The sequence below is a fragment of the Fulmarus glacialis genome, unplaced genomic scaffold (assembly GCF_000690835.1).
Source record: "Fulmarus glacialis isolate BGI_N327 unplaced genomic scaffold, ASM69083v1 scaffold3657, whole genome shotgun sequence".
Taxonomy (NCBI): domain Eukaryota; kingdom Metazoa; phylum Chordata; class Aves; order Procellariiformes; family Procellariidae; genus Fulmarus; species Fulmarus glacialis.
In genome coordinates, this window is record NW_009221113.1 from 2,582 (window position 1) to 23,112 (window position 20,531).

General features: G+C 38.8%; 1 protein-coding gene across 6 annotated transcripts in view; it reads right to left on the reverse strand.

Annotated features, from left to right (window-relative positions):
* Positions 1-3,223: 3,223 nt before the first annotated feature.
* Positions 3,224-20,531, reverse strand: part of ENAH (enabled homolog (Drosophila)) — a 53,598-nt gene continuing 36,290 nt past the window's right edge. For 3 of the 6 annotated variants that reach the window (XM_009580958.1, XM_009580956.1, XM_009580954.1), the window contains 8 exons: positions 20,091-20,398; positions 19,685-19,824; positions 19,240-19,294; positions 18,871-18,919; positions 15,231-15,297; positions 8,331-8,409; positions 5,216-5,273; positions 3,457-4,145 (listed from right to left, as the gene is read on the reverse strand). In XM_009580958.1, the coding sequence (XP_009579253.1) occupies positions 4,108-4,145; positions 5,216-5,273; positions 8,331-8,409; positions 15,231-15,297; positions 18,871-18,919; positions 19,240-19,294; positions 19,685-19,824; positions 20,091-20,398 (794 nt within the window). In that variant the 3' untranslated portion in view covers positions 3,457-4,107. Of the gene's footprint in view, positions 4,146-5,215; positions 5,274-8,330; positions 8,410-12,683; positions 12,747-15,230; positions 15,298-18,870; positions 18,920-19,239; positions 19,295-19,684; positions 19,825-20,090; positions 20,399-20,531 lie in introns of all 6 variants that reach the window. The other 3 variants (XM_009580955.1, XM_009580952.1, XM_009580953.1) reach the window with 2 other exon arrangements.

The window sequence follows — 20,531 nt, forward strand, 5'->3', positions numbered from 1 at the left end:
ACCCCCCCAGTGACAGCCTACACAACCAGGAAAATTTACAGTCCCCCAAAGAATTGTTAGTCTTGGGTACAAAGCCAGTTTGGAAAACTGTTTCCTTGCTCCCCATCAACCCAGTTTTGTTCACCTACCAAAACCAGCGGGAAACTTCTCTTGATTTTGTAGGCTTTGTATGATTAGTCATAAGAGACACGCTGGCAAGTAATATTCAGCACTGGAACTGAGCCCAATTAAACATTTTCAGGAGAGCCTGTGTAAAGAGCTGATAATCACCAGTTTCATCAACCACAGACCACTTTCCTACTTTTGTAATACACAACTTTAAAAAGTAGGTACCTTACTTCTCTTGACACCAACAAGACAGATTTTGTAACACTGTTCAGAAATTTAAATCAGAAATTTTTATACTTGTTGCCTAAACACTACCACAATAATAGCAGACGATTTTAGAATCTAGTGATAATTTTATTTAAAAAAAAACCCTTTATAACTCATTAAAGTGGGTGCCATAATTGGCACTGGGTCCAATGGTTTGCCAAAGCAGGATTACCCCATTATCTCTTTGAACAAAAAACAACAAAAAACAACAGCAGAGAAGTACAGCTTTCAGGACACTAAGTCAAGGACATTTAAACAGCTACTCTCAATATTCTATTGTAAGACAAATTGAGCAAAACTGTCCTTAGTGTACAGAAAGCTATATTAATCTTTCATGGCAGGTTTTCTTTATTACCAGTATTGAAAATAAGTCATGAACATAAAAGCAGCAAAAGAACAAGTTGGACTAACTGCAATTATTTTTCCCCCGCTCTTTCCTTCTCCCTCCCTCCCGAGTTCTCCGTGGATACAGAGACCAAAGTGTATGCCATGTGAGAATGTAAATCAAATCATACATTTAAAATGGATTTTAATTTACGTACAGCAGTTACCGTTTATGAATGTTAGGCAGTCCCTGCAATTACATTCTTTGTAACGTAGGTCTTCACTTTACTGAATCTTCTGATGGAGAAACAGAAAGGAGGGGTGGAATCAAGGAGTAAGGAATGATCACAGTCATTAAAAATTTTGGGAATTCGAGTAATAAACCTCAGAGTCTCTTCCACGAAGTTCCAGAAATAAATGGTGGCAACATGTATATATTGCAATTTTATTTCATTCGCTCAAACAAAACGTTAGCATGTAAGAAATTTTAAATGACACAATATGATAAAAATAGCAGAGAATGATCTGAGAAACTAAAAAGAAGGTAAACCTAAATGCAAGAAAAGTCAACATTCATTAGTGATCATCTTCAGTCTTTGATTGACACTTGATGCTCGATAACTTTTTAAAACAATGAACTGGAAATCATTATGACTATCTGAAGAGATTTCAGCACCAGCACTAAGATTTTTACATTCAGTTGGTTTGCAGTTGACTTGGTAGCCACTTGTCTATAGTACAGGTTTATCACAGGTCAGATCACAGTGTTGAGGAAAGCAACGCCTTCCTGGCATTAGAAAGGATCCCTTAAACTGCCCTCAGCTTAAGACATCCATTGTACAAAAGCACAGAACCACCACAATATGGTTTTTAAAGAACTTAGTTACCAGTAAGCAGAATAATCTTAGCTTCTGCAGTTCGTTTTCAATACTGAAATCTCTGGAAACGGTGCAACTGTCAACAGGACAGGAAATGTGTACAGTAATCTTTAATTCAATCTGATTTTCTGGAAAGAACCAATTCGGCAGTTTGGGATTACAGAAAGTATGTATGTAGAAGCAGCACAAAAGACGACATCGGTTCCTTTTTCTTTTAAACAGAAATCATGTTAATTGTAGACCAAGGCACAAAACGTTTAGTGCATAAGCCAGTTCCTTGCACAATCTAGTAGTTCAGCCTTTAATTTTGGACCACTTATACCCATTCACACTATTCTACTATGCTACTCCTGAACTCTCCTAGAAACAAATCAAACATGATTTCTGACAAGGGTAAACTTCCTTAATGCTCAAAAAGTCCGTGTAAAACAAAAAGTTACATCAACAAAGATGAAAATGCCTCCTCTTGTTTTGAGAAAAACAGTACTTGACAAGCTTACTACAGATTTTTTTTTAATGCCTTCAATAAATGCATGCAGAAAAATGTTTTTGTTTTTCTTTTTTCTTTTTAAAAAATGATTAATAAATGGAGTTAGGCAATATTTCCACTGTAGTCTTCTCTTAGAATTTGAACCTATAGAAACAGGAAATGTTTGAATTGGAGACAAATTTCCCATTGAAGCCTTTCCAAAGCTGTAAGTGCTGTTTTGCCTTGGTGTTCAGCACTTAAGACAGTATGTTATTGAAAGCATTTGTCTTACGAATGGAGCTGCATATACTTTTAAGCTGAAACATTAATATCTCCAAAAGTTGTAAGTAAACTTTTCTTTTGGATCAGCACAGATCCCAAAGCAAACATGGCACTGTTACGGCTCAGAAAAATTGACAGTGCAAAGGAAAGGGGAAGATTTTGATCCATATTCTTTGTCCAAAGCACTACAAATCCAATTCACAGAATTTCTATTCCACTGAACTGTACCACATTAAAAAAAAATTAAAAAAAAAATTTACAAGCATAAGATCTGAAAACCCTGGGAAACAGAAAGGTATCATCTCCCCTAAAATGATTCTCAAATTGTTGACCGAAACCAATGGCATACCACTGCTGTTTTTCAGGGTGTGGGTTGTGTGGAGCTGTGGGTTTTTTTATTGGTTTTGAGTTTTTTGGAAGGAGGGTGGCAGATAAAGAAGGGGACAGTTACTGTGACCTGATGCTCCGTCATTCTAAGGTAACTGCTGTCCTGTTTCATTAAACAATCAAAAAAGGAGTCTCAGAAAAGAGTGAAGCAGAGGGTCATGGTAAAAAGGTAAAGGACAACACACTTACACAGGGGCATCCTCAGTAATTCAGATGCCTACATGTTTGTTCTCTCACCGAGAAATGAGTTAGGTTCACATGGGAGTTTCAGAACCATTATGGAAGTATTACTGAATTTCAAATAGAAAACTGAAAAAGATACAAAAGGATTAAGTACCTGGATCCATTAACATGGTTACTGATAAAAGTCACGTTTTCCTCATTATTACACATGCATGTAAGATGAAGAAAAAGTGTAGAAAGTAATAAAAATGTGTCACCTTCCCCCTCCCTCATCCCGCATCTTTCTGGGCATAAATTAAGCCTTACAAATGAAAAGGCTACTCTGTGACATGCAATTTTCTTTTAATTAAAAAGCTGGCTGTGTTGTGTTACATTACAAAAATGTCCACATGCATAAATCTAAAAAAAGCCCCAAAATCTACTGTAAATCTACAACATACTAATGATTTACATTTGACTGCTGATTCGCATTATGTAGAAGTCTTAGATTTGGTAAAGCATCGTAACAATGTAGGAAGGCATCTACATCTTTAAACTCTGGACTGTATTTGCTTTTTTAATTTTCCTATAAAATTGCATGAAGGCTAACTAGAGAGGCTTCCTATCATAAAATTCCAAAATCTTGATATGTCATCACTGTCTAGGTCATTCACTTAAAATATTGCCCTTTAAAAGCACGCGTTTCTAATTGTTCCATGTTTTGTGAACTGAATTTCTACACATCTGATCTTTTAAATTATTCACGGAAATATCAGATACGATAGGAAGACAAACCTGAGATACATTTGAAGTACAACAGTATAACTCGCTAACTCCTTCATTAATAAAGAAAACCTCTCTGAAAAGCCTTCCCAAGCTTTTCCCTGTTTTTTGTCTTAACAACAAATTCTGAAACATGTGCAATTTTATCTTGACATGAGTAGACTTCAAAGCACTGTGATCTTGTCTGATAGATGTAGGAATTTCTGCATAATCATTACAGTAACTTTAAGAGTCTTTTCCACCCTGCTGTAAAGGTCAGAAAAAAGCTGCAAACTAGGAGGGGAATAGCATATCACCAGAGAGATGTGTCTGAAGCTTTTCAGAATAGGTTGTTTCTCCCTCCTTCCAAGTGTCTGTCTGTCTGTCTCCGTTTTCTTCTAACAGCTCACAAAACGTAGTCAGTTTTATACCAAGTTAAAGAGTCACATCAGCTTAGTACTAGTCTTTCTATGCAGTATTCGACTTGCTGAGTTCCTGCCTGATAGCTAGAGAGAAAGAGAGAGAGAAAAGTTAAGAAATCAAATAGTCAAAGTCAAGCCAGAAAGCCAGAATACACAACTGACCCCTTAAAGAAGGCTCACCCTGCACCAACAGTCTTAGAATGTGAATAACCTATATGCAAGATCGCTTCATGTGGCTTCAGACAAGTGTTATTCTTAACCAGGCAGTACCCTTTTTCCTCCTGTAAAACTTTTGGTTTTTGTTTGTTCTAAAAACAGTCTCAGGGCCCTCCCTTGTTTGCATCATACTGTTCTAAAAGGCTGTGGTACACAGCACAGTCAAAATATAGGGAAAAGCACCGCATTCTCTGTAGCCCAAAACCAACCAGCTCTTTCTGCGACATCAGTTGATGACATTTGATATTTTACCAGCAGTGGTATCTGTTTAATACGATTTTTTTTTTTCTCCCCACCCCTCCCTTTTTCTTTTCCTCCATACTTTATTTTGGTACTTTTCACAAAGCAAAAAAAATACACACCAAGGTAGTAAATCACACCCAGAGTTTTATTTACTTCTTGACTGGTGGACCTTTAAGATTATGCTTGCTCAACGATTTCCCTTATCTACAGAAGACTACTTAGGAAAATATCTTCTGTTAAAATAAAAATGAAAATTGTGAGAATTCTTTTCTTTGACTCTTATGTTACAGACCAAAGAGAAGACTGAAAGCTGGAAGCACAATCCTAGTCGGAATATTATCAGTTTTGAAATATGTACCTCAGCAGCTCTGGATTATTTAAAAATAACCTACCTACCACCACATGATACTAAGGATAACTGCAAATCACTCAAATACAGCATCCCTCCAACCACTTTTAAAAGACGCTACTTGGTGTCAATGTTCTATTAAAACAAAACACACAGGAAAGAAAACATGGAAGCACATCAATCAGAACAAGTCTGGCACAAATGAAAGTATGCCACCAGACTAAGAACAAAGCTATTTTTACCAATATATCATTCTTGGACTAGAAACACATTATATTTACATTGTTGTGCACCTGTATCTACTACTCTAAGACTGAAAAGCAGCAGCAAATGGATTGATACCTACCATCAATGAGTTCTTCCTTTAATTTCGTTAACTCCTTCCTCATTTCATCTAAAATGTCCTATGGTGTCAGAGCATAAATAATAGATTAGTTTTGCAGCATGAACAGATTCGTTTTGCCACCTGTAATTTTCTGCGGAGAGAAATCCAAAATTCTTCCAACCTTTAATCCTTCTGAAATGCTTAACCCACCCTTTAGCTTCCAAGTTAATCCCCAGAACCTAAAGCATCCCTAAAACATTCTTACTGCAGGTACAATGAAGAAAAAACCTTCCGTAGAAGTCCTACAGGTTGATTCCTGTAGAACTTATGAGAGGAGAAGGGACATATTGAAGTTAGAATATTGCACTAATGTAATTACTAAATTAAAAAAGTAAAAAACAAAACAAAATAAAAAAAACCCCAAACAACAACAACAAAAAAAACGAACCACAAAACAAAAACTTGGCACATTCCTTTAAAATAAAAAAGCTTTGCTACAGATAAAATGTGATGTGGAATGCAAAAAAAGTAGCTAACTAAAAACTGCAAGCCAAGGAAATACTCAAAGAAAAAAAGGGAAATCAAGTTATCAAGGTATTCCCAGTTGCCAAGTGGAATGTGAGGGAATGAAGGTGATGGAGTGAAGTGCCATCCCCCACTTGCTGCCTTCTCCATCCTTTCATCTAAGTGATGTTAACTGACGCTTTGGTGACAATGTTTTTACAAGCAGAGTGGGGGGTAGTGCCTGTTTCTGCAGAGGAGACTGTCACCTCCTGGACAAATCTGTAGTCAGCAGAAAAAATTTCAGCTGTTTCTTTTTCAGCTTTGGGGTTAGCATGCTGTTCGCAACTGAACGTGCAATTACTCTAAGCGTACTCTAGACTTGTTGAGTCCTTTATGAGCTGTTGGTGGAAGACACATGCATGAACACACCTTCCCTGCCTGAAGTAATTCCTGGCATAAGAGCACAGAGGTAGGTCTCCCAATTCGCCAAGTCTTAGACAAGACTCTTGGACAAACGGCAAGAAGCCTTGGAGCAGGAGCATGGCTACCAGTTGCTGGGAAGGGCAGTGGCAAGTAAGAGCTTGCGACGCGTCCAGTAGAAATAGAGTGCGAGATGATTTTGCTTCCAGAGAAAAGAATCTTAACAGAGGCAGGGAGAGTCAGTGTGCTGGCAACTTGGGAGAGCTATGCTTTATGGAATGATAGGATCCCCATCCTCTGTACTTTCAACTTGAAAGAACCACAGAGAAGAAAACAAAGCACCCCAGAAAAAAAAAAACAGAATAAAAAAAAAAGCAGCCAGACTGCTATCAGCAGCAGTATTTCATGGAAGCTGTAGTAAGAGTACCGCAAATCCTCTTGAGATAACAAAACAGGAGTACCTCTTGAACTAGATTCTAGAACAAACACCACCCCACCCACCCCCACTCCAGAACCGACCACCGGGCCGGAACCTGCTCCAGAACCTCCCTCCCCACTGGGGGACCAGCCTGTGATCCAAACGCTACTTGAGGAAGATCCTTCACCTCCAACTCCACAATTCACACCCCTCTAAAACCCACTGCCGCCAACACCACCACCATGGCCCTACGAACAACCACCCCCTGAACCTGCCAAGTCTGGAACCCACCCACTATACAACCAACCATTGCTCTACAGACTCCTGAATGTAGAGCCCCCCCAGCAACAGCAAGCACATCACTCCCCTTTTCAAGGACAGGGATCCAACTTCAGCAGAGCCTTGCCTGGAAAAGAGGCACACGCACAATATACTGCATGCTTATAGTCTCTGCCAGAAAAGTAACTAGCACCATCTCAACACGCTCCCCAAGAAAAGGAGCTTCTGCCAGCTCAGCATGGACAAATGTGGCCAAAAAACAGTAACAAGACCTCAAACATGACTCCCCATACCGCACAACTCAGATTGGCACTGAGAAAGCGCAGCACCCCTTTTGCCCAAGCATCACTCAGCAAGCCACCAGCAGGCCAGCTACCCCCATCATACCACCCCTCTTCAAGACTGCCACCTACACCAGGGACACCATGCTGAAATGCTGCTCACCTACAGGAATCAGGCTTCCCTACTGCACATTGGCCTCGCAGTTCCCAAAGACCCTAAAGATTACTAGACGCACCACGAAGCACAACAGGACAAAAATTCACAGTAGCATTCTCACACATGGACAACTCCAAACACCTTACACAAGTCTGCTCGGGTCAGCATCAGCCCAATGCCTCAAGCAACAACTGCTCTCAGAAGGACATCTGCACTGAAAGCACCTACGAGCGGCAGCAAAGATGATCATCTTAGGGCCTCCTCTGCATTGGGGGACTTCTCAGTAGTCAGAGGAACATAAATACCTTACACTCGCTTGCTCCTCTGGGGGGGTCCTGTTCTTAGGAATTTGGAACATCTGCTCAGTCTACTGATCACTAATGCTCTTAACCAATAGCTCCTGTCATGATACAAGTCACAAGAGATCCCTTGCCAAGCCTCTGGTTGCACAGGTTTGTCTGTTTGGAAAGTGTGCTTGAAAAAGGCCTGTAACCTACAGGTAACTGTTACCAAACAATTTCCAAAGCATCCCATAATGTGTTTTCCTCATCTAACAGCAGGTGATTGCTGCCTTCTTCCCACAAGACTCTCCTCTGCTCTTAGCCAGGATAGCTACATAAAAGATGGTATCACTGGATGCTCTTTCACCACAAAACTCATGACCATGGGTGCTCACATCTGATATTAAAACATGGTGATACTTGTTCTGGTAGAACAGCTCTGAGGGCTTGTTGTTTGTTTGTTTGCTTGCTTGTTTGGGTAGAGAGACAAGAAAGAAAGGTTTTCCAGGCAAACCGGTTTCCCAGTTCCATCCATAGTATCAACACCACCTTGAGCGTGCTGCCTAATGCAAAAGCAGGAACAAGCATCTGTGAGAAAGTAATGGGGCTGTGTAAGCCGCCATCCTACAGTTACAGCTCCTAAGAATACTGAAACACATCTGGGGAAAAATAATGACTGATAATTACTAAATCATTATTCAAGTTTGGAACTACTTAACAAAACTGTTAAAAACTGGTATTGGACAGCTACAAGTCCTTATACCCAAGTTTTCTATTGAAAGCATTACATACGTACCTGCTTCAATCTGTCATAATCTAGACCTTCTGACTGTACTCCATTGGCACTGGGTTGCCCCGTTGGTGTAGATTTTGGTCTGCAGTACAAAAACACATCCATGAATTACTGGTCACTCATTATTACAGGATACACAGGACTTCCCCATCAAACTTGCTAACATTTGTCTATCGAAAACAGTAAAGAATCAGAATGAAAAAAAATGTTGGGAGTGGGAGGGTGGGAAAATCAGGCAGACCCAAAATACCACACAGAATAGAAAGCAACAACAAAGAACATTTTCCACACACTGGAAAGATTAATTACCATAAGAATAAGAGTTATTAGTTCAAAACAAGAACTTTTCAAGTAGCAGATTTCACTGTCAGTGGTTTCTGATTTTTTCATAATGAGCACGAAAAGCTGAACACCTTCAAATGTCAAATACTTTCCCTTCTCCCTTTTCAACTGCTTACTCATTTCAAAAGAGGCCCTCTCAAAGAAACACTCCCACTAATGACTACATGTTGATGCTGTAATTCTATGAATGCTGTGGAATCACCCTGGCAGATTTTCAACATTTGACAGGACATGGCTGAGCAACTTTATCTAGCTCCCTTCCAACCTAAATTATTCCATCAATTGCTTTCTAAAGCTACTGAAAGCAAACACTGTAACAGCATCAAGATTTATAAGATAATACTTGAGAGGAAGTTCCAGTGTTTTGGACTATGTCATGTTCAACGTTTGCTTACATAATACTCTCTTAAGACATTGAAAACTTGCTTACCAACATCATCTTGCATTTTTAACACACATTCCAGAAGAAGCGGGTTTTCTACCTTCTCACTTCTCTTTTCTGATCCCCTCTGTTTATACAAGGTGTAACTCAGACTCATGTACTTACTATGGTTCCACAGGGCCTTGCATACCTACAGCTATGAGCAGAGACAGAACTTGGATGCTAACAGCAGGAACACAGAAGCAGTGCTCCAAAGCAGGGATGGATGGATGGGTGGTGTGGGACAAAGAGGAAGGAATGTTTGCTGTTCTTAATTACTTTTTACATCTTAGCTAACATTCTCTCTCCATTACTCTATAAAATGTTAAGCCAAAGAGAAGCTGTTGATGGAATTGCTGACAGTTCATGTCAAGAGGTTTCCCCAATGTTTAGAATTATCATAGTATGCTAACGTTACGGAAGGGCAGGGCATTAGTAGACTAAACTGGGTCCTATTTCATTGTCCTTGTGTGTGGCATCACTGAACAAAAAAGCCTGGCCTAAACTCAGTGTCTCACTTCAAAATTCTTATATAGGAGAAATTAATTAAAAACTGCATTTTTCTGGATTTGTTACCTGAAGGTGCAGCCTTGTTTATTACAACGGAAGGTGGCCAGGATAAAAAAAAAAAAGGGCAAACCAGCAGGAAAGGCACAGTTCTGCACTTTATCTTCTCTCAAATACACAGTATAATCAGAATAAAGCAGAATGTGTAAGGGACACAAGCATTATATCCATTGCTTCAGTTTTTCATTTATTTATGTATTTTTAATTTAGCTAACACAAAAAAAGCTGTGTTCTCACTCAGAAGAAAAAGAATAGTGAACCTATATATAAATATTTCTTTGTTTTTTTTCAAAATCACTGCCTTCAGCTTTCATGCATCTTCCCTTACAAGACAGCAGTTCATCCATGAAGAAGTTGTCTGATTACACTTTGTTCACTACAAGCTGAATGAGCCTCATATTGGATTGTCTTGATGACTTTTATAACCTGACAGGACTATTTTCTTATTTGCTAACTGAAGGAAAACATTCAAAATGCAACTCCCAACATAAGAGGGCATGCACACCAAAACGTCATTTTGATACTAGAGAAAACTTTCTCAGGTTTGTGCTCTCCAGTAAATACTTTTACCTCTTGTAGGTTCCCAGGGTGAAAAATGTTAAGAAACAACACGGGACGCAAGTGTTGCCTATTTTTCCTCTCCCTAACCTGTAGTAGAGCATGCCTGTGTCATTGAAGAGCCTGACACATTCAAAAAATTCATGAAAACCTTCATACACATTCATAGCTACCGAGTAATTCTGCTGACAGGACATTTTAAATTGGTACTCCTGAGCCCATTCATCTTTTCAAAAGGCAATAACTCCAGTGTAGGTGGTAGAAACCTCTCGACAATTTTTTTTAATGCCTCATGATTATTTCTGTGCACTGACAAATTAGTTATGTCAAGCCTAGTGGCACCCATTTAGGAAAAAACTGCCAGCAGTTAACCATGCAGAAGTAAGCAGAAGGGATTGTATTAAATGTCCCTTTGCTGCTGGACTTTGCATCGAGGCAGAGAGGTGCAGGAACATCTTCTGTTGTTATACCAGCTCGGTTCTTCACTTGGGATCACAATACTCAATTGCTACAGCTGTTTTCAGATGTAAGTCTACAGCTGTTTAAACGTAAGTTCCAAGAGACAAATTGCTAACATTATTATTGCTTGAAACACACCGAAATGAAATACATGATCCACTGAATAAGAAAGAAGACAAAATATTCAGTAACTTCATAGCGGAAGGAGCTGGAAAATAGAATTCACCTTGCAACCACCAGAAAATCTACAGTGTATGCTAATGCTATGAAAACAAACCACAGTTTAAGATTTTTTACAAAACTCTTTCAATATCGACAGTGCTTAGTTCATTATGAAAGAATTCCTTGCTCAAAAACATTCATCAAGATGAGATCTCTGGCAATTGCTGCTTTATCACGTATCTGATATTTAAAGTGTTACTTGCAGTTTACACCTCAAACTGTGAACACTGACTTACTCCAAGCAGAATGGCATGAGTTTTTCAGATTCTCCATATATAGTTTCTGATCATTTCCATTGACTATCGCTTTTTTCCCATACACTATGGCATTACGGCATTTACCCAACATGACCGAAAAAAGAATCAGTGTCCCCTCAAATGCAATTCTTGGCAACTGACTACAGGTACCCACTACCTGCCTGGAAGAACCCAAACAAGAATATACTTTAATATTTTAATGAAATGACTTATGACTTTAATATTTTAATGAGATGACTTTGAAGAAGAGCTCTCCACAGACTGCTTCATGTTTCTTTTGCTTCAGATCTTTAGAATAAAGAGACAGCTCTACCAATCATACACTATATACTCCTGTTGTCTGTCAAAAATCTCAACAGGAAAGCCCCTTTATAAACTCTACCACTCAGTTTTAAAAATGTATTCCATTTTTGCTTTCCAAAATGCAAGACATTCTTCATTCAAATATGAAAGACCGTAATTTGTCAACTAGATAATTTCTAATCTCAGGCAAATCTAGCCGTTTTCCCCCGCAAATTATCTTATTTTTCCTTCTTCAACTTGCTCAGAAGAAAGACTAATGGTGAATGCAGTTGCCATTAAAAAAAAACATTAATGATTGAAATTTAGTGAATAAAACATCCCAACCATTCAATCCTAAAATGGTTAAAGAGCTCTCCCGTGTGGTTTTTCATAGCATTGCCTAACACGACAGTGAGGCAACTTTGATAGTCCCTAAAACACCTTAAATCAAGCATGCAAAATAAAGATTTTATTCATGCCAACATGCAGAATACACCACCCAAGATAAGTAGCTAAAAGGGGAACTTTTCATACAAAAGATTAAGTAGTCACCACAATGACTGCCTTCATGAAAAACAAAGCTGGAATTTGACTCAGTAATTCTGAGGGGCTCTGTAACATGTTTACCTGTGGAAAGCTCTTAAAACCTGAAGGCTTTCAATGTCAGTATTTTATGACTACCACTACAGAGAGTGAAACTGAGATCTAAGGCTTAAAATACACATGATGTTAATTCTAAGTTGTGAATATGTTCCCAACAGAAACATTAATTTATGTTTAACAAGTCCTTTTTTTTTTTTTTTTTTTTTCCCTTTCCAATGTTTAAGTCAGGCAAAATCTATTTGTTATCTTTACTTAATTTGCAAAAAGCAGATGTGAAAACTCACCTGGAAAATTAATTGCTATTCCTGTATATCTAAACTTACATTTTTGAGAACCTGCTTCTCAAAACACTGCAAATGGTTCACTAAATCCTGGCATATCCAACAGGAATTTGTACCTTTGCAGGCGGTGACTGCCAGAAAACCAGTATTTAATACGAATTCATAGGTGGTTCTTAAGCCATCTGAATTTGCCTTTGACACCATCTGCTTTTAACCAGTCCAAAAATGGGCTCAACTAGACAAACAAAATGTGAAGAGGAACCTGGTGGTGCATGTGGTGATTACCCAATCCATGTAGAAAAAGTCCAACCCTGAACTGGTCAAAATTGTTATTACAAAGTCTCAAATCCCAACAGGATGATACCTGTTTAATGAATCATAGAACCTGTTTTCAGAAGCAAGCAGATTTTTCCATGGAGATTCCCGTCTATGAAGGGGAGAAACACTACCTTAACAAGCTATAATAGGTCTTAATTTTCTTCAGTTTTAACACCTTAAATACCATGGAGTTTCACTAGTTGTGTTCCAAGAGTTCTATTTGAATGTTTCAGGACATACTAAAAGCACATAGCTTTCAAAGTCTGCTACAAAAAAAAGGCCTGATTTTAAACAGGACACTAATTATTTTAAAATACTTAGAACATTCATTCTGAATAGTAACTCCTTCATTGTCTACCTGTTTAGAAGCTCTGAAGAGAAAATTTTGCTGACTTCATTTCTTGGGTATGCTTTGTTTAATCCCATAAATTACTCATATCCTCTCTGTAGAGGTCAGAAGCAGGTTCTCAAGCCTTACCAGGTGAAAGATATCCCCTTTTGACAAACACGGTACTAGTGTTTCAAATAGCAGCACCCTTTGACTAACTCAAAGAAAGTTACTTTAACAAGCTGCTTGCTGAGATAGACTTGGCAACTGTAGAGAACTAAGAAAAATGCAAGGATATTCAAGAGAGACTTCTACTAATACCTTTTCTTGGTCCATGAAACATTCCTCATGCTGGCAGGGCAAACTGTCAACACTGACTAGAAAACTGTACCAGCAGTCTTAAAATACATGCTAGGGCACCTTCCAGCAGGTTATGACAGCACTGGAAAATAATACTGACATTCGATAAACATGGAATTCTTATTTTGGAAGTACTTTTAGAGTATACACCCATAAGGCTCTCAACAAGCTGAATTCTATCAACATTTTCCATTGGATGACTGAAGACAAAAGCTTGGTGGAGAGATTTTCTCAGTATGTCTCAAGAGAAGTCTCAAAACTCCTCTGTACTCCTCTAGGTCAGAAAACATTTTTAAACAGACCTCAGTATTTCACGGGTTGAAACAAGATCAATGAAATAGGATGCATAAAACAGCTTACAAGAAGCTACGGCTGTAGGAACAGGTAGAATGAAGACTTAGGACATCCCAGACTCCCCAAAGGAGTCTGATATGGAGAGTTGCCCTATTTATTAATCCCTTCACTTTCCTTTCTTCAATTGCTTATCCATAGGGTATCTATAGCCAACGGGCCAGGTCAGCAACTGTCTTAAACAATATGAAATCTAAAATGCTCTTTAGGATTCCTTACACAAATTATTTCTGTGACAAGTTCCCCCTCAATGCCATGTATTGATACCTCGATCTCCTTGAAAACAAGAGACCTCAGTTAAGACCTACTGGGGGGTGAGGTGGAAGAAGGTAGGGGAAAGACAAGGCTAAAGGTAAAGCAGCATTTTGTTACACTGACAGTATAGCAGAGACGATATCACCACCAATGTCACCTGCTTTTTGAAAAAAAAAACAAAGCAAACAACCAGAATCAAGGTTGCAGACATTTTAAGCTCCTGGACTTAGTTACTTCTGAAAGACAGACAAGGATACTGATACAGGCTGAGAGTGTTTAGTGCTTAGAGTGTTTAGTTTTAGAACTGAAGACTTCGATGGCAACCTTGACCACAAGTAATTCCAATTAGAGAATAACTGGTTTTTCTTTTCTAATCACCAAACCTTGCATAGCTGTTTCCAATAGGCCAGAATTTTAAGGAGAATTCAAGTCATTCCAAACACAGCATTCTCAAGTTTAACATGTTCTTTTGTTTTCTCTCAAGAAATTCAGGTAACTGTCAGATTATCACAGGTCAGAATCCTTTAACCTCTGTACCTGCAGAATATACAGGGATTCGAAAATGAACCACAAGCCTTCTGCTTAATGTAAATGGCAATTAAATATACCTCAAAAAAATAAAAAAAATTGCTAAAGCAGCCATTTCACTCTTTTGCATTACTGAAATGCCTACTGAAACATCCACTGCCTACCAAAGTTCCAGCCGACATTTTACCAAAGATTGGTTAATGCACTGAAGGACGTCTAATATTTCCACACTTCTTTGGGATGTACTTCCTTGGATTGGTATAAGACAGCTACCGAAAATTGTCACAGAACCAAATCTTACCAAGAGGGCTTAAATATCTAGATAACCATTCTACGACTAGCACAGATATAGAAAGGAGAAAACCTACTCACTAGATTTACTACTGAATATATGAATCACAGCACTGAATTTGGTTTTCCCATGCAGGAAATTTCAGACTTTAAAATTTAAAGAAACAGAAAGAATTAAATATTGCTGTACGCAACATACACCTTAATAATTGAAGTTATACACCAGCAATTGTTAAGGAATCTTTTTGGGTTTTACTTTTGACTTTACTGTCAAAAATTTCACTTACTAGCATTCTCCAAAAGCAACTCTTCATTCTTACTTAAAACTGCCAAAAGCAGTTTCACAGCAGTGATTTTAAACCCATACATTTTGCTTTTAATACTATTAAGGTGATTTTTGCTATTTCAGTCCAGTATCTTTAGCAGCATAAGCAACAACAGCAAATGTAAGGAAAAGATAGCTGGTACAAAAGGTAGTACCTGGAGATAACAGGTGACTTGCTTCCATTCACTGTATTTGTTCTTTCCCAAGGCTTTCTTGTTAGTTCTGGAAAACATAATGACAAGATTAAAAACTGCCTTTTTTGATTCGTTGTGTAATTTACATGAGGAAACTTCAAGTACCTGGCAACTTAAGTCAGCCTTTTTTGGTTTTTTTTTTTTGAGTTTTGTTTGTTTGTTTGTACTAGATTGCATTAGTTCTTTCATATTCACCTACCTCCTGTTGTATTCATCTTATTTTTAGTCATACTACCATTTATGTTGTGATAGCATCTTAAAGTCTCAGTTTTGCTCTAGACGTTGTAAATGCCATTTGATTCTTAATCCAACTGGGAGAAGGTCTGTCTATATTTTATGTATTTTATTGCTTCAGTTATGAAACGTGGAATTCTGGAACTGTAACCAAATAGTCAACTTCAAATACTGGGGGAAGATGTTTTTAAGCTAAAGGAGTTTTCCTGAGCTGTTAATGAATTATATAAAATTAATTCAGTGTCAATTTCAATGAAGCCAGAGCAGGGATAATACAACCTCACACAACTAGAATACCTTTCAGCAACAAGGTATTTATTTTCCACTAAAGTCTTGCGCCCAAAAAGATACTTCTAAAGTTGCAATATATCATTTCCCTCTTTCAAAATAATACAGACTCAAAACTACAGGTACATTGCCCTTAAATCCAGAAAAGATTGTAGTTTACTTACCACCTGTGATACTAGACAAAGTTTTACTGTGCATCTCTTCTCCCATCTGGGCAGCTTATACTCTATTGGCAAGCACTTTATTATACATTGCAGAAGAGGACTTTTGGGCCTAGTCTATAGACATGAGTCTAATTTGTAGTCAAGTTTTAAAAGCCCAACCTATCTTTATGCACGGTCATGCGTCACTTTCCATTCTGGAGCCTGCTTTCAGTTCTGCTTAGAATCCTCTCTGATAAACTTTGACTTGCTATCCTGAGTTTTATTAGTGATCTAAAGTCACACATGAAAGCTAGCTTTATTGTGCAGGTTTGTTTGTCAACAGCAGACAGACAGAAATCCCAGCTGAAACAGGGCAAACAGTTCAGTTAAGGTCTGTTTATTTTGTGTTCTTGTATGGTGAATGAGATTTTTTTTTTTTTCCTTTAGTGGTCTCACCTAAGCCCTTCCTCAGGACATACCTATCACCACAAATGCTTCATTCCTTATGGATCAGGTTTTCATTCCTTACAATCTGCATAAGTTAAAACAGTCTTTCTGTAGTGTGAATTATTATTACTTACTTGCTATTGTTACTTACTCAGGACTTTAATGTACCACTGATCTTATCAGTCTTTATTTCAGATTTTGGGTTTACTTACTTGTTTTGTTCCCTTTCCTTTGTATTGCTCAGCCCTGCTAAGCTGGGCAAGCTAAGAGGCAAAAATGCTCTTTCAGAGTCTCATATTGACCAGGAGGTTCTCTGGGATGCAGCTAGATACTGAGAGGAATATCTGAATTGCAGAAGTCTGCTAGCATAGCCTGTGACCCAGCCAACTACAGGTTGCCAGTGCTAGTAATAAGTCTTAAGTTTAATTTGATATACCAGGCTTCAGGACTTGTCCTTCCAGAGGAGTTATTTTAGAGCATTTTAGCTGTATCTGCAAAATTAATTGAGATACTTTTGCTATGGCTGCAGCTTGCTCAAGGACCACATGATTATCCTTATCTAGCTGAAACAGCAAACATTATACAAGGGTCATATATCTGTTGCCTATCCCATGATTTTGAGCTTGCTTTGTTTATATTATTACCTAACATGTTTTAACTTAGATTTTACTTAGCTTTATGTGACTGTGTATTTCTTCCCCTAAGAGGAATATACCATATACAGAGAAGGACTAATATGTCTAAGTAATCACGGTGTAACTCCCTGTAAGCAACAGGAGAGAGAGAGAACACAGCCCCTTAACAGAGTTGAAATGTATCAAAATAAACCGAAGGAGACCCACGCTCAGGACAGAAGAAATGTTCCCCCTTTCAACATCATACTCCACCTGACAAAGAATGTGGAACTCTGATAGTTCACCACAACGGCACATAGGAAGGGAAAGTACAACACCAAAGAAAGAAGTAAATGCTAGCAAGTCTGTGTATAACAATTTCAGTTGTATTATTAGTGGTAAATAGACATAATTACGCAAATTTTTTACCTGGTCTCTGCTCAGTATGCCAAGCATTCCCCTTAAACATTTTAAAGACATGTTCCAATGATGAGCCACAGCATTACCAGAGCATTTTACATCATCAAGAAATGAAGTGAAATCTCTCCATTGGAAGGAAACAGTCAAACCTCTGGATGCATTTGACATTTTTAAAAAGTTTGATGAGGCTTCTTATCATGGCAACCAATTAAAGGAACTACTTCACTTCCACTGTTTTTGATTTCCCTCTTTTGGGCCTATATTATTAGAAGTAGTGTTCCAAAAGCAGTCATTTCCCCAAGGCTAATATCGTCTCTGTGTTTAGCAGAATGAAGCAAACTCCTAAGCTAAGGGCGGGGGGAGGGGGGAAGGATGAAAAACTCGATTTGTATTAAGTCATTTATTGCCTTGCAGTCTAATTTCTTTAGACTATTGGCTGTATCTCGACACTAACAGTCTTCCAGTTATTTCCATCCGGACACACTTAGCTCCTAGCTCTCCTTTTTATCCCACAGCCAGTGGCCGCCTGGGTTTTGTTCACCCTACAGCAGTGGTTTTCAATATTAAGGCCTGCACACCATCAAGTGGCTGAATCATCTAGTGAAGGAGTACACACATGGGCAAGCAATCAACAGAGAAAGCTAGAACGTACTGAAGACTGGTATATTCATTACCCAGGCATTTTCCTTCTGCCTTCTGCTTCCAGTATCTTTTAGGATGACAAACTGCAGGTTATATGGCATATCCTCCCCCTTTTGTATGCACATAGGGGGAGGTGGCCAGGGAAGCTAAGGGTACAAGAAGGTACTACTAAAGGACAGGAAAAGAAAGTTTTGAGTGTCACTTGAGTCCTTGTAACACAAGCATTTACAGTATGAATACATATGCATGCTGACAATACATCTTGGCCAACTACAGAACTGCTGAGATGTACGCTTTCCTTACTGACTGCAGCAGAAGTGTTGGCTACACAGTTCCAAACTCTGCCACAAGCATACCTCAGCAGAGGAATCATGGTTAAAGAATTTTACTCCATGCACTTATATTGATTTAGAAAGGACACTTGCATGTGAGGGAATCTTTTATTTAAGTACCTGGAAGCAGCAACTGTTTCTGTCTGACTCTGATAGTCTTGTGCGTCTGCCTTGAAGGAAACAAACTACTGTCCCAACTCACGTCCTGCAATGACTGAGACAACTTGCTTTCACATTCACTACCAACTGCTTTCCATGCATCAGCCCCATAGATTCAACACAGGAAGCCCCTAGACCAAGTGCAGTGTTCCAGGGGATGTTCTTTTTATCTGTCATCTTCTGAAACAGGACCCATTCTACAGCAAAATGCCAGGCTGTAATCATGGGAGAAGAGGCAGTCTCCAAAATTCAGCACAGCTGACTGATTTGTCATTAGGTTTCAGCATTGTAGAGTCAGAGTTCACAAATCTGTGCTACTTACCAGGTGTGCTTGTTGAAGAAACCTTAGAAGTTGAAGACTCTGATTCTTCCTGATTAAAAAGGAGGAGAGAGGGAGAAGGAGGGGAGGAGGAAGGGAGAAAAAAAAACACCTTTGACTCTTGTGAATCTATCAGATTAATCTCAACTGTTTTTATTTATTTCACTTTTTATATAGATTTGTAATATAGATTTAAATGGCTCAATTGTATGTAGAAAATGTGCAAGCACTATGCATTTCACAAAATAGTGGTTATGTGTTTGTGTGTGTATATACATGGTAAAGTACAAATAATCTCTCATGTACACCATTAGAATCTCTCTCATAATCTAATATTGAATAATGTGAAGTAGATAAAATTTCTCAACTCACAGTTTTATCTTCTTTCTGCTCGGGTTCTGTTGATCCCTTTTCAGCAATTCTTCTCCTATAAGCAGAGACAAAAAGTTACCAATGTTATTTAGTGTAATTAAAGACATATACAGCTTGATAGCTAGATAATTGAAAATTAGTGTTTAAAAAGGTACTTTCAAAACACTTTCAAGGACAAAGCCCTCCTGCCAAAGTGACTGTGCAATTCTTTCTCCTCTTGAAGTCTGTATCCCCTCCCCTACTGCTGCACAGAGTCTTACACAGAAGAAAAGTACTCGATTACACTCGAGTAAAAATGGCTATTCACAAAACATTATCAACTTCACAAAGCAACCACACGAGCAAGACGATGTTTATTTAATCCTTAGCCAGCTGCAAACAGGCACCCAAAATCCTACCTCTACAATGACTAAGTGGCTGGAGCACAGCAGAAACAGCTCCTTACCTCCTGGCCAGCAGGGCACTCATTTCTTCCATCAACCCACTGCCTCCCAAGGGAAGTGGTCCATTTCCACGGCCGCTGTCTGTTTTAGATGAAGCAGAGCCGCCTCCTCCTCCTCCACTTGAACTGGAGGAGTCTTCACCCTTCATAATACACAAAATAACAGCAGATGTGCAAATAAAATGATAGCTGACTTAATGAAAGAAGCAAAGTTCACATATGAGAAAGAAACAACTGTATAAAGAATGTGATGGGCTGGTAGTATATCCTGTAACACTTTTTTAATAACGAATTAAGCCTACCCCAAAAGTCTTGATACTGCTATTAATCTTGAATAAAAATTACAACCAGTTCAGGAAGACAGGATTTAGAGACAGGAATCGGAAAAAGAAACAAGAGTTGTATTTACCCGTGAGACTTTCCTAAGTTTGGCTCCAGCGAGTGCAGCTGCTAATCCAGTTAAAGGGCGATTTTCTTCGGACACAAATCCCACTGAAAATCCAGAGGCGGGGAGGGGGGGAGCAGGAGGTGGAAGGGGAACGGGAGGAGCTTGGCTAGGAAGTGGAGGAGGTGGTGGTGGCGGTGGTGGAGGCCCTGAAGGTGGAAGTGGAGGTGGTGGTGGTGGACCAGGAGGAGGTGGGGCTGCTACTGAAGACTGAGCTGGGCCAGGGGGTAGGGGGGGTGGGGGAGGAGGTGCAGGTGGTCCTTGGACAACACCTAGTATCAAAGAGAAAACAAATAGACTATATTAAGGATTTAGAAAAGAAAGATCTTATTTCCATTGAAATACTGGTTCTTTTGCTCAGTGTATGAGACGTTAATACTGATAAGGGTCCTTTTTATAGGCAAG